Consider the following 15,371-nt stretch of genomic DNA (forward strand, 5'->3'; position numbering starts at 1 on the left):
GAGCTTCTATCTTGTATGATAAATTGGATAGGAAAGCAGTTTTTAAACTAAAGCTCTCAAGAGCTTTAAGAAAGCTTATGAAGACAAGCAGGACAGCCTCTCTGAGACCAGGAGCATTACTGGCTGGTCAGTCATCAGCAAGGTGAAATCACTAGCAATTAAGAGAAATGTTTGCTCACACTCAATTCAAACACCCCCTGTCGAAAGGGAGCAGGAGAGCTTCTTAATTCATCCAAAGTCAACACATTTTGCTGTTTAACAGATCTTTAATATCAGTAATGTGGGAAATGGTATCTCAGTGCACAATAGCACAGAGACTACAGTTTTGGAGGTTCTCCCATTTCAGACACAGAAAGGAAACATGAGGAAGAACATGCAATAAAACAATGATCAGCTCTAGATACATCATGAGGTTTGGTCCAAAAAAAACATTGAAACAATTAATCCAATTACTGCAAACATAGGTTCTCTGAGTAAGGTTAAGATATTGCATTTGTAGTGTTTCCATTGTGCTTTCCTTCAGCGAACCAGCGGAGCCTGCTTGAGTGAGATGAGGACTGAACGCATGCGGGACACATCTTTTGCCTGCTTACTAGACTTGGGATTAAAGTCACAGAGCTGAGCCACACGTTCCCACTCAGTGCCCGGAAAAATGTCTTCTGCATCATTCACAAAGGCTTCTTCAGCTGCCCTAAAAGCAATGCAATGCACCTCACATTAATGCCCAACATATAAGGCACTCTTTCCCTCTTACAGGATGCAGTTTCTTTCAGCATGTTTCATAAGAAATGTGACCTGACAGCTGCTTGTGGACATTATGGCTACTTAAGCTCCCACTGCCCCAACCCTGGAGATGAAAGTAGGCTGCAGTAGTATGCTATGCACAAGCAGTGCAGAGGATTGCTGTGTAAAATGTTGGAATACAGGTGTTTGGTTTTAAGAATGGTTATTGAGTCTTTGCCTAAGGAGTCACCACACAAACTGCCAGGAAGTAAGGTACTCCTATGTAGGCATTCTATTTATGGAGAAATGCCCAAGTCTTAAGTAGTTAAGCCTCTTCCACTTGATGGCTTATATTGGACACTTGCCAACTGGAAATTGACAGCTCCCTGCAAGCATGTCTTAAAACAGATTCCATTTGAATATTTAAATCAGCCCCAAGGCCTACAGGCCATCATAAAACTATCTGCTGATTATTCCCAATGCTGTACTGAAGCAGCATGAATAAAAAGGAATTTAAGTCATGAATCCCATGCTTGTGGGCGCTATAGACTAAAGCATATCTTGGCAGAGGGGATGACTCATCTGAGGTCAGCTCACAGGATAAACGTATTTCCCCTGCTCTCACCCTAAGGAGACTTTTTACATTACGTACAGGTTAGTGCCAGTGGCTTCCCAGATGTATTCTTTTGGCATGGCTATGCTGCCAACAGCATTGCTTCAATGCACGGAAAAGACTCCAGCATCTAGTTTACATGAACTGTGGGGCCCTGGTAGCTGCCTGAGTGCAAGAACAGTAAGCATCAAGAGATCAAACCAAATCCATCTACTCCAACAAGCAGTACAGAAAAAGCAGTGAAGATGACTCTCCCATGAGGGTTCAGCACTGTTCACAGGGATGATAAGGTTACAGACACCACTGAAGACAAGGGTCACTACAACACTGCTACTTTATGTGACATGACACTTTTAAGGGGCAGTGAAGATTTTTTTTACTTAACTGTTCTAGGCTGTAGCAAGGATGATTTATGTTTGTGCTTAAAGGTGAAGAGAAGAAAAGAAACAAGGAGAGAAAGTTTAAGTCAGATATAGAAAATGAGAATGAGTTTAATGCAGATGATCAGCTGGCTGAACATGCACTAGTAGCTTAGCCTACATTCAGGCAACAGGCTGCCAATTTTATTGTGCAGCACTTATACTGCACATTTGCATTGGATATATGAAAATAAGGGTTTTAATGGAAAAATCTGTCAAAATCAACTCCAGGAGACTTCAGCAAAGTCAAATACCACCTGTAAATCCACCATTTCACAAGTCTTTGTTTACATCCACCTACAGCTAGGTAATGAATTCCACACTGGACCTTCAATATTAATCCACTCAAAGCCACACCGTGGCTCACCAATACACCTTCTAAAGGTGTCACCTTAGAACCTGTGACATGGCCATCTTTCAATTCAAGTCTACAAATTAAGGGAAGAAATTAAAACACAAGAACAAACAATGAACATTGCAATCCTTCCACCCACAGAAACTAACATACTCACTGAGGCTTGAAAGTCATGGCTGTTATTCTCATTGATCCATTAGGCTGGCAAAATGTCTACAGAGCTGTTCCTAAATGTTCTCCCAGCAGCTAATGATGATTTTTCAATACCATCTTCTACTTTTCATCTGTTCTCTAATAGCATCCTAATTCTATATGCACACACCTCTTCTACCCTGATTTACAGCAGCTGATTCCTTTCCACCCTCCTTGGCTTGCAGAGCTTTATGTGCAAGCATTGCTTGAATATTTTTCTTATTATGCAGGCAAATGAACACAGATCAGGAGCTCAATGCCTATTACAGAGAATGCAGAGTTAAACATTGTGCTTCTCTGTGGAAGTGACTAGGACTAAGTACAGCACCCATGTGAGACTGCAGACGCTAACCCACATACCCAGCAAAGCATCCTGCTAAGCAGTGTTCACTGGCCTGGAAACTACTGTAAACCCCTACATCTAAAGATTACTGAAGTCATTACCACAATTCCAGTGGTATGTATACTACATTGACTTAATCTGAAAGTGGTGGATGTTGTGCAGTGTATGGGATCCTTACAGGAAAACTGCACTTAATACTGCAGATGAGAGTCAGTCCAAAAAGTAAAGACTATTTACTTATATTACCTTATACTGCCCTGAAATATTCAGAAATCACCTTCAGACATTCAGCACTATTTCTGATCCTCCTCATTACCTAGCTGACCAGCAAACAGAATTAGTAGTTAAGCAACATACACATAACCAATCACGTCAGCGAAGGGTTGTTTGTAGAAAGCTTCATCTGCCACCCTAGGTAGCAAGTAGTCCAACAGGCAGGCAAGCAGGCAGGAGAAAAGAGATAAGGATGAGAAGTACGGAACACAGCTGAAGGCAGTTTTAACAAGCACATTAACCTTGTATTACCTACACTTACTGTAACAGGAAAGCAGCTACTACATGGAATGTATCAATTAAGCCATTGACTGTATCAATTAAGCCATTGACTGTATCAATTAAGCCATTGACTCAGAGGGGCAACACAAAAGCATCCTAGAAGTTGGGACCAGCTAGTTTAGGACTACAGTCCCTGTGTTAGCATTAGGCTACTCCCAATGGGCAGAAGCTACCATTAGGAGAGAGATCTCACCAGGCTGATGAGAATGCCAAACAATCCTTCCGCGCAACACTTGTTAAATGGACTCTGTTCCATAATGCATACCCTGCACTCAAACACTGGCCACAATAAAGCTATGGGAGTATCATGAGCTCTGGCCACCAACTAGAAGAGTGCCAATCCTGTTTCCCTTTCTTGGCCCAACCAAAACACTGTACCTCAATGAATGCAAGTGTCAAATCCATAATTTGTAAGAAGTGTAGGCCTCCTTTCTTCCTTTAGTAAGAAGTAGAGTCTACCTAAGACTCTACTTACTCAAGACAAACCTGCTGGCCATTTTGATAAGAAAAATGGTGTTTCAAAAAAAAAGTTCATCTTGAAGTCTGTGTGTTCCTCAAGTATAAAGCAGCCTTGATGATTACCTGGACAGAATGACACTGGCAACCCTAGGTAAGAAGTAGAGATCTACATGGTATTAAGTCAGTACTATCATATTTACCTTTGCGTAACTTGAAGTCAAAATTCCACAGGAAACCTCTAAGAAAGTGTAAGAGCTTACTAGACTAGCAGCCATGTCATTAGTTTCTGCCCCAGGGCCCATAATTAGACAATTCAAACCCAACATAAGTACAGTCAGCATTTCATTCTTCACTAGCAGAACTGAGTCAGGGTATTTCTCAAACACTTCCAAAAGGAGGAGCCAAAGGTTAAGATATCTAACAAAATAACTTGTAGCAAAGACTAACTAGAAGGCTACTTCCATGTGTTCTAAAGATAGCAAATAAGATTGCTATCTTATTTGCTTTATCAGGGTAGGTAATTACAGTCACTGAAGACCTGTACAGCTAGTAGCATGCAAACAAGTGGGTAGAATAAAACTTTTTCTGGCCACGTTCAAACTGTGTCTTAAGGAATCTTCAGTAATTCTGGTTCATTATCTTAATGCTTTCTCTTGCTATTTTTGGACATTTAATCTAAATTCTAAGAAAACTTAAAAAGACAGTCTACAACTGGAGACCCATTTCTTAGTAGGAGAGGTTACTTTAATGATCTGAAGGACTAGTGCCTTAGGACATACTAGAAGTATTCTAACCTCTCTCTCCCATTACTTTCATATCCAGTACCATAACTGTTATGAGACCTTACCTGTTGCTCGCTTTTGTTTTCTGGAGCTTTTCATCTTGCCTTGCATACCACTCCTCCAACTCCTTTATTGCTTTCTCCTTCCATTCTGCTTCCTGCTTTCGTGAGTTTGCATCTGAAGATTTAAGACTTGATTTGTCAGTCATGTTTGTTCCAGCTGGATCTTGCTAACATTTCAGCTGATGGCTCAGGGTGCACTCTAGGGCAGACAGTTGCTTGATCTACTCAGATAAGGGTTAGAAAATTTCCTCATTTAGGCCATGAGAACCCTAAATAACATTCAGAGGATTAGCTAAACAGAATGACTGCGCTGCATAACTGGGACAGTCCACTTCAGTTTAGGATAGGCATTTGTAGACTAATTCAGATTCAGTAAGTCTGTTCACCTGCAAACTGTTCAAAAACAGAACCAGTCACCTTGCTATGCTTGTACTAGAACAAAGCTCAGTAAAGCCTCTGTGCTTAGACAAAGTGAGGGAGCCTGGCACTCAGCATGCTTTTATACCCTGCCTACAGTTCAGGACAAGCTCATCTGCTGTAACTAGTCCAGAAGAGGAGCAACAGGCTCAGTTTTATCCAGAATCACATTGTACAGAAGGTTCTGCCCTAACAATTTCAAGCAAAGCCTCCTCCCTAATGTAAGTGGAAAGCATACCAGTTTGTAGGCTCTTAGAAGCTGTCCACAGGTAGGTATAACTGCATTTGATAGCTGTATTTAGGTTCGTTACTAGTCCATTAATAACTTTGCTATTAGATTGAGATCTGTGTGACAACAGATGGCCTCAGCAATTACAAAATGAGCAAAAAAGGAAATAATTTTTTCCAAAGGATTTATCCTTTGGAAAAAAGTGCTGATGGTTGCAGTATTTACTCACTCTTTTCTGCTAATAAAAGCTGTTCATTTTCTGTCAGCTTATTTGTAAGTAAAGGGCAGGCCATGTGAATACTCTGAAGGTTCAGAGAGCCACTTGCTTGCTGACTCCTACACCAGTACTAAGTCTGCTTACTGGAAGACTCATCCAGACTTGCTGCTCAAACTCAAGCATGTTAGATTCCCAAGAGCCAGAAGCCATGGTTGAGAATTCTGCTGCTTAAGAAGCCTCCACTAAGTCACTCACAAGCAAGAACACTACCGCAACAAACACCCTCCTTACCAAGTTGCTCCAGCCGCTCCTTTTGCTCCTCTCTCCACTTACGAATACTCTCTGGTTCTGACTGCAGTCGATCTACTTGGGATATGGCAGCATAGGAGTCTGTTGGACCATTACTCTCCTTAAAGGGAAGGAATAATGTCATTTATACACCATAACTGAATATTTCAGATAACTACCTGCAAGCTACATAAAATTAGACTATTTGAACTGAGCACATAACACATTCATCTGATGTTATACCACATTTCCACATGAAAAACACCTTGCACAAATTACAGCAGGATTGAAGAAAATTAACACAGGATTGAAGCAAATTAATACAGGATCAATCATAACTCAGGGATCAAAACCAAATTCAAGTTGACTGGGAAGTCAAACTGTGCCAGAGCTCTATGCCTGAAGAAAGCAGAAGACAATGCCTAGCACCTCGCTATGCAGTTGTAGGCCTAGAGATCCTCCAGTTCATTCCACCTTAAATATTTGCTGTGAAAGTAATTTTTAATTTTTTTACAGTTTTGTGCATAGGGATTTAAAATGTTCTCTGTAACTTATTTGTCTACTTCAGAGACATTTGTGAACTTAACTGATAGTAAAAACCAATGTCCTTTAAATACATTACAGAATTTGGATTGCTGTATGCAGCTTAGAACGCAAGAGGCATTTCAACATTTAAGCATCAAAACAGTGTAAGTACTAGCATATTTTTTACTATACAATAGCTCAAAGACTTGCAATGAATTGGTCTATCATTCATACACCAGATTTGCAAAGCTAATGAATATTGTGCTATTTGCCACAAAGGATATTCCAAGTGCAACAACTTTTATTGGTTCACCCTACTCTTACAGACCTAAGAAATACCACTCCTGACAGTACCAGATGGATTGCAGCTAATGACAGATTTGGCTGTGTCTTGCCCCTCTTTGCACCTCATGTAGCCCTCGATGAAGGAATAATGCAAAGAGAAGGAGCTAGGCTGGTGCAACAGGACCAGGCTTCACAGTCAATCCAAAACAAAATAAACTGGCCAGTTGCAGGTCCAAACTAGTTACAGGTAGCTAAAACAAAAGTTACATATAGCCCACTCAGTCTGTTCTTCTTCATTAAGAGGAAGCTCTATCAACCAAAGCAGCTGGTCACTTGAAGTATCTTGATTTTGTGTTTGTAAAATGTAAGCAGCAGTGAAAGCTGTTTGTGTCTCCACAAAGCTCAGTGTTCACTTAAAACTCTATGGAGAAGTAGCTCATACGCTGCCCACTTCCCAAGCATTCATTTAATCAGGGCTATCTAGCCAACTCTGATACCAGGCAATGACAATACCTTAGCCAAAACTGGTGTGAAATTCAGTTACAACACAGTAATTGCCTTAGCATGCCTCATTCCTTCCTGACACTAATACAGCAAGTATCTCCTCCTTTTGTCATTACCATGGCTGCCTAACATACTTTCATAGTATGATTGAGCTATTTAGCCAGCAGCTTAATTTCATGCAACTTTATGTCACTAAGAATTGCATAATGTTTGCAGTCAGCTCCTTGTAAGACCAATCTTAATAAGACAACCAGGACACATGAACTATCCTTAAAAAGCAAGCAATTCAGAAAACTGCTCTAAACTAGATAATCAGAGCATGCTTTCAGCTTATTAGCCAGTAGCAAGCCAATGTTAAGTCACACCACAGAGCCTGTCAGTCTGCTCACAGTGGTCATGTCCTATTAAGCCACAATTCAAAATGGACTGCTGCTTTAAGTTGCCTCTAAGTTCAGAGAAGGGGCATATTAAGAGCATTAACAACTTTATGAGATGAGCTATCAGAACAGAAGTTCCTCGTGAGAGATGAGGTAAAAGTACATTAGAGACCAGAAATGGGAAGTATTAGTCTAGATTAAGGTAAAGTTCTCAGAGTAGAACAGCACATTCTAAGTACAGAATACTTCTACCTTACCTGATAGACATCTCCATTAACCACTCCATCAACAGCACCTGTAAAGAAATGACTGTAGTTTAGCCATTTGAGAAAAGACAGAACAGCCAGATTTACTGATTTCAGTAATTTGTATGGAAAGCTTTACTAGAGTATCTAATGTTGGGAGTTATGCAAATGAGTGTTACTTGATACCCTGCAGGGTCACTTCCTTATCTCTGCACTTTCCCAGACGGGCACAAGAAACCAAGTAAGTCATTATTCTGCAGAACAAATAATACAAGGTCATTTCTTCACCATGAGATCATGCTTCAGACTACATAAACAGCAGAGCTGACACTGCCGAGAAGCTGTTAGTGTTCTAAAAGTTACTCCCACTTTCTTCTCCCTGTCTTGAAGCTGACTACTAGATAACTGTTCAGAACTTAAGAAGTGTGACTCTCACTATTTCAGTCTCTACCCAGAAGATTAACAATCCTGCAGCCAACACTTATTAATTCTTATCCTAGTTTGGTTACCTCCTAATTCTTAATCAGCTCAAAAGATATAGCTAACATTCCTAGCAAAGTCACCTTTCTGCTACCTTCTGTGATGACATGTTTGATAGCTTCCTACCTCAGCTGCAGCATTATTCCCTCTGAAGTGACACTGGCAGTAGAGCCTCAGGAACAGCATCAGCTAGGAATCTTTGCCATAGAACCCTAAAATTTCATCTTACTAAAACACAGCCATAGGGAACACACAACAGTTGTGAAACAAACATTTGAGTTTGTGAAACTATTTAAATCTCGAGGCTAAGCAAAACACACCAAAATTTTCAAGAACTGCTAAATCTCAGCAAGGCATCTCTCTGGAACAGTGCTGTGGAACATCTGCCTGCATGATATAAACAAGTTATGTTACTACCTTTGTCTCACCCGTAATGCTACCACGGATAAACTTATCACACAGAAGTGTTTTCCGCCATGTTAATAACACTTCACTGAAAGAAGAGACAGTACCAAAGTCACCCAATAGTAAGCAGAAAATCAAGTTATTTTGGACCACCTTCTTAAATAAGATAGCTAATTCACCTAAAACTAAGAGCATTATGCTGCTGTATCCTCTATTTCTTTGCAGCAATGTATGCCCCAGTTTCACACTAGTGTTAATGGCACACAGGAAGCTCTTCATACTCCTTTGTCATGGGACTAGGCAAGTATTATTAAGTCCTTATCCCTGAGCCCTGAATAGCAATCATTAACTGTATTAGGTAGAAGACTCAAGTCATCAGTTCAAACATGGTAGTTAAGCTGGAAGATATTAGTCGCCAAGAACATAGTTACTAGCTTCAGTAGGGGAAGACTCAAGTTAACAAAACCTAGCTTTTAAGTTACAAGAACGTAGTATTTCATAACTAGACTCCTGTATCTGAAAGATGGTAGCTACTTTGTCTGATTGCTACTCCTCTGCAAGTTACAGGAGCCAAAAAGAACTGGTTTGAGAGGCACATAAAGCTAACAGCATCTGTCTGCTTCACAGCAGCTACCCTGCGCATCAGTTAACATCAGTCTGGAAGCTCTCTCAAAGCAGATTTGTAGAGATCACTGCATGTACGCTGACTTGGGCAGTTACAGCTACAAATAACAGTTCTACTGAATAGGTTTATGAAGACTAAAGCCCACAAAGAAAACATGCTTACACTTCACTCTCCTCCAATTTAAGTCCATCTGCACTACATATGCATGCTGCAGCTGTTCACCTTGTTTTGACAGGGCTGGAATTAAAGCTAAGCCAGGGTCTATAACTCATATTGGCATTAACAGCTTGAATAAGCCAGATGCCCCCTCTGCCTACCTTGGAAGAGCAGAGAGCAGTTCACACGTTCAGACAATCAAACTGGAGACACAAGTTTATTGCTACAACACCCAAGACAGGCTAGCCTTTAAATAGATGTAATTCTCATCTCCAGAAGGAAGGCAGTTGTTTCATGAGAGATGCACCTTGGGAAGCATTGACTCACCAGCTAGGTGAGAGGGCTAATAACTTAATCATTATCACAGTTCTTGGAATAAACTTCAAAAGTTTTCTTGTTACACCAAAACACATTCATTAAGGTCTTCAGTACTCAGGCTGGTAGTCTGCTGAGGTCAAACAACATTATTGCCGAGAGCTGCAGCTGAGACAAGAACAGATGTGTGTCTTAGGGCTGCTTTTCTTCTGCGCAGAAACAGCCACTAACTGGCACAGAGCTAAGTGTTTCCATAGGGCACCCAGGTCAGATGCACTAAAAGTATTAAAAAAAACTTCCCATCTGTTTTGAGCTCCCTAGAACTTGTGATTAAGATGCAGAGTCAGCATGCTGACTGAACATAGCGCAAGTAGAAGAGGAAATGGCACTGTACCATATGCTGTCATATGTCAAGTATGCTAACTGGAACCAGACCACTAGTCAAACATTGTCTCATTTCAGCTCTCCAGTTTCAGTGTTTGTATAATTCAGTATGAAGTCTAGAAAAACTATCTGCTTGTCAGCTTTCATATCAGTAATCAATGATAGTCATGTATCAGATTTCTTTGTCCACAGAAACATGTCATTTCATGCCTGACTTCCTACAGAAAAAGCCTAAATACTGTTACTGCTATTATGTTTTCATCAGCCATGAACAATGAGAGCTCTCTACTGGCTTCAGAGTCCATCCAATTCTATCACAGTATTGCATCTCGAAGCTCCTGAAGTTAACACTGCACACTTAGAAGTATTCTAGTTAGTAATGATCCATATTCCTTGGTGTTTGCTTCTGAACTTAAGATAAAGCTTTATTTCTAAGGATACTGTTGCAAAGAACATATCCAAACATCTACAGTTCTGTAACACATGCTGACAATAGGGTAATAATGAACTTCCACACAGCAACCCAGATAGTTTTTAAAGTCTGGAAGGGTTCAGACAGGATAAGCCATATCAGCTACCCTGCATTCACAGCAGAGAAACAACAGCCAAGCTTGCCAGAAACAGACAGCTAGAATCAGTGCCCTCCACATGTTCTACAGCTTACAAAAGAAAGGGCTGGGTAGCTTGAAGATATACAACAACAGTTTTGTCACTTCAGTCCTACAAGTCAATGTATGGCTTCAGAGGCTTATCGCAAAGACTATCAACTACTCTCAACCCAACTACTTGGCAAAAGGTATTGCTTGGCATAAAAGGAAGTTTGCTTAGCCTTGTTCACTAGCATCTCTGAAGTCTTACTCTCAATGCAAAGGAAGATTGCTATCAGAACAGTCAGAGGCAGGACTTTGCAGAGGCAGCTCTTCTAACACAAGTCCAACCATTTCCTAACTCATGGATTAGTTCCTCCTGAGGTCTTCCTATCCAGCTATCCTTTGGACAATATCCTCATACAGGAAGAATGAACTTCAATATGACCATACATAAAAGTATTTTTAATGAGCTACTTTCAGCATTTCTTTTAAACGATAAGTACTCTACTACTTCATTGCTATTTTGAGTGAACTAGTAGCAATAGTTAAAGCAACAGAAGAACATAACCAAGTTGAATATACTCTGGCGTAAGGTTAAGTAACTTCACCACTCAAGGCCTAGTTTCCCATCCTTTTTCTTTTGGGCATAAATCATGCTTCCCCTTCACCTACCTCTCATCCATAAAAGGATGAGAAAGAAGAATCTTCTCCACAGTTTTTGTTTAGATAGTTTTGCAAGAAACTGAGGAAGAAAGTTTTTCTATCCATAACTCATTCTCATGCCTGTGTGCAAAATAAAGGCAGGCAGGTCAGGAAGAGTGCTTCTTTCATGTGTTTTAGTGCCAACCTGCTGTCATACCAAAACCCATTAGAGTTCCCTCATTTTCAATACAATCAATAGGCTAGTACTAGACCACACCTTCTATCTGCAATAATGCTGTGCCATAAGAGCTTCTGTAACTTCCCAACAGATGCAGTATTCTCTTGTAAACAGAAAAATGGGTTTTTCTGCCGTGAGCTTCATAATAAGGCAGTACCACCACAAGACAGGAAATACAAGTTAAACAGATACCATCCCCTTATTATACCTTTCTTTGTGCTACCTTATGGTGCTCTGAAGCCTCAAGATACTGCTTGCACAGCAAAACCCAGAACAATGGCTGTTCAAACAATTAAGAAAAAATATCAATAGTCACAAACAAGTAACTCTTTCTGTCTGTGGTGCTAACTAGAGAGACAGGCAGAAACAATTCTTTCCTAATGATATTTTCAAGTTAATTGATATTCAGTCCCTGAAAGGCTATAAAATGTGGTTTATGGAAAAACCAAATGCAATTAAGTTTCTTAATTCCTAGAGAGGCTCATGAGCCTCTTCAGAAGATGAAGAAACATCATTCATTCAAATTCCTATAAAAACGACAGTTTGAAACTGTGAAGGCAGTGTTTGAGACTAGACAGCCTACATTAAACTTGTGTGTATTTCCATGATTGTTAACATATAAACCTGCTTGTCTTTGAATGTAATTCTCCATAAGAAGGTACTTGACAACCTGTCACAAGGTTTTTATATTGACATACAGGTTCTAGAAGCCACACACTTCAACCTGAACACACTCTCTCCTGCTCAGAGGACATAGCAAGTGAACTGCTATAACCTGAAGACCTCGTATGGAGAGAATTGAAGAATTTGACTAAATCAATGCCTGCATTTATTTATCACTGAAAAGGAGATCTCATAAAAGACCAAGTTACTAATAACTAGGCAACAGCACTTTATTACTTGACTTATACAGTACTTCCCGTTTTCTGAAGCAGTGATTATGCTTCATCTTTCAAGGGAAATAAGATTAGTTTTCACATGCCCTGGAAGCTTGAATCGGATAGCTATTTACATAATTAATGGCCTACTGGCTCAGGCCAGTATTACAACCCTGACCATGGCAATATGAAGTGAGGCTGAGCAAGACACATGAGCTTGGCAACATTCTGCCATTCCCCCCATACTCACCCAGTATCCACCATTACTACAATTAACAGAAATATACACTGATATCAGTTTCCTGATATTGATATTAACAGTTCATGGAGTTCACTACTGTCCATGTATTTGTCTAATCTTTTTTTAGGAGGATGCAATTTAAAAACCATTTGTTGCATGAGACATGTTCCTTACAAGTGTATTTCAAGAAGCTGGTGACTGCATCTCAATATTTGAAGTGAAGATCTTCAAATTTCGGCTGAGAGCTGCCTGAACTACAACTTTTAGCCCAGTATTTAGAAAGAAAACTTATCCAATAGACCTTTAAATGAGTTCAAAAAAGTTATGGTTAAAAAAAGTAAATCCACAAATCCCTCATCACAATGCTTAAGGATTTACATCAGAATTTGTATTATTTCAATAAATTTGCATTCAACTATTTAACTACAAAACAGTTTAATAAACTAATATGCACTAGAGACTAGAGCTGTCTGGTATTTGTTAGGATACTGATCAGATGATGAGAAATCTCAAACACAAACAGCAACAGAAGTAATTCGGTCATTTGTCACCACGCCTGAACCAGTACATTTTGCACTGCTGCAGTCTGCACTTTTTAACAAGAAGGGAGTAAGTGCAGGCTCTGACAGTCAACAAATGGATGTTCTGTTAAAAACTGGGACCACCAAAAGTGCACAAGCACAATCTGCTATGCCTATTTAACAGGCCAGAGCATAAATGCAATCCCAGTGCATACAAGAAAGCAAGATGACATACAGATCACACCTAGACTTCCCAGATCCTTAGATACTGTTATCATATTCATTATTTTATGACCCTCTTTCTAGAGAAAGTTCTCCAATAAGTTTTGGATTCCATGACAAGTGAACTTACGTGACTTGAGAAAAAACTCTTGAAAACCAGTTCAAGAACTACTTTTACATATCAAGTCAATCTAGCAGTATTTAATAAGTTGAATTTTTGACAAGGAATCACTCTGCAATAGCCACATTGCATGCATGTCGAGAAGGTATGAATCTAATTGGTTCTAGCACCCTGCAAGAAAGGCCAATATCAGAACTTTCTCCAAACAAATTAGCTCTCAAACAGCTACTTTAATGTTCCAGAGTCTGTTTGGAATGTAAAGACCATATAAGGCATAATGCTTGTCTGAGGCTTCTGAAAGAGGGGAGGTGTCCACTGTGTCTGCTTCTGCATTGTACATAGAATACAGAAGCCAAATTCTGTCTGACATCAAAACAGGATGGTGTTCTGATAATGCTTATCCTCATGTTCTAGTCCTTGAGCAAGCTACTCCCCTGTAAACAACCTTTTTACAGGAAGTATGTAGTCCATATGCTTTGAACTTCATGAATGAGCTGACTCCAAGGGCTGCACTACTACTAAATAAGTGCTGGAAGCAACAGGTCTCCATTACTCAGTTTATCCAGTTAGGCTTTATTGCAAGAGATACTACGAACCTGCATCCTCATACATAAGATATGCCAGTAATTTCAGAAATCAGGTTGCATAATGAAGACTTAATTCTAAAGATGTTCCAACAGTGAACTGGAGAGCAAAGTTATTCAACTTAGTCTGAAGAAGAGTGGCATCTTCCTGAAGTGACAAAGGAATGACACACGAGAGCAAAATATGTTCCTATGGACCAAGTGACAAGTACAAACAGAGTCTTCCAAGAATGTTGAAACATCAGTTAAGCACAGCATCATCCTACATTCACAACTCCTTTCCACTTAGACTTCAGTTAAAAACCCCAAACATTTCATAATCAGAATTGTTGATTCAGGGCTGCTTTAGCTACCATTACACTAACTGAAAACACACTAACATCAAGTTCCTAACGTACATAGCCATCCTCCTCTGAATGTAACAGTGTGTTCTGCAGTGTCCGTTTTCTCACATTCAGTACAAAGGCTACCAAGGAACAAAGACTAGAGGCTCAGTAAAATTATACATCAGCTTAACTGCTAACATACTTTAAGACTAAGATCACTGCCTCTGAAGACAGAAACACAAGTGGCAGAACACAACATACTGACTTATCCCGCTTTCAGTGGATCTTCGTTTCAGATAGGCTCCTGGATTAGATGAGATCAGAGTTACTCGGCAGTGTTCTCAACAGGCTACTCTACAGCAAGCCTGAGCACCCAGGCGTCTCTAGGAGATATAAGCTATAAACACCACCCCTTCAGAGGGAGCAGGGATAGAACTTACACAAGGCAGAGCACACCCAGGACGACCAAGAAGGCATGCCTGCACGGCCCAGACCTAATCCCGGGACCATCCCCGGACAGCCAGGCCCCGCTCACCGGCGGCATGTGCTCGGGGGAGAAAGCCGAAGCGAGGGCTCCGCCGGCACCGCCCCCTCCCGGCCAGGGGGCCTCCGAGGGAGAAGGGAAGCTGCGAAGCCCCGCCAGGCCGGGACCCCTCTCCTCCCCGCCCCGCCCGCCGCCGCCCCTCCCCCCGCAGGCGCCCTCGCCACGGGGAGGAGCGGGGCAGCGGGGCCCGCCGTCCCTCCGCGCGTACCCGAGTCGAGGCCCTCCGGAACCTGCAACGCCGCCGGCACCTCGCCGCTCTCCAGGATGCTGTAGCCCTCGTCGTTCTCGATGCCCGCGATCTCGTTCTCCTGCTGCGCCAGGAAAGCGGCGGCAGGATCCTCCTCGGCGCCGTCCAGCGCCCCGTTATCGGCGGCGGCCGTCGGCTGCTGCTGAGTACCGAAGAGCTCCAGGTCAGCCATGGGGGCGAGAAGCAGCGGAGGCACCGGGACGCGAGCGGCTGCAGCTTCCGCACCTGCGCCTACGCCAGAAATCAGCGCGGAAGCGGAGGG

General features: G+C 41.3%; 1 protein-coding gene across 2 annotated transcripts; it reads right to left on the bottom strand.

The window, feature by feature from the left end:
- Positions 1 to 237: 237 nt before the first annotated feature.
- CLTA (clathrin light chain A) lies at positions 238 to 15,371 on the bottom strand. Of its 2 annotated transcripts, none has more exons than XM_072860068.1 (5): positions 15,071 to 15,364; positions 7,603 to 7,640; positions 5,658 to 5,775; positions 4,507 to 4,618; positions 238 to 691 (listed from the first exon to the last, which is right to left on the bottom strand). In XM_072860068.1, exons 1-5 carry the CDS (start codon positions 15,279 to 15,281, stop codon positions 520 to 522), a joined length of 651 nt encoding a protein of 216 aa, XP_072716169.1. In that variant the 5' UTR covers positions 15,282 to 15,364; the 3' UTR covers positions 238 to 519. The 2 variants fall into 2 exon arrangements, with proteins under 2 accessions (XP_072716169.1, XP_072716170.1); XM_072860069.1 differs by lacking the exon at positions 238 to 691 and adding an exon at positions 2,975 to 3,056 and having other exon boundaries at positions 15,071 to 15,371.

Source organism: Ciconia boyciana, chromosome 4 (assembly GCF_034638445.1).
Source record: "Ciconia boyciana chromosome 4, ASM3463844v1, whole genome shotgun sequence".
Classification (NCBI taxonomy): Eukaryota; Metazoa; Chordata; class Aves; order Ciconiiformes; family Ciconiidae; genus Ciconia; species Ciconia boyciana.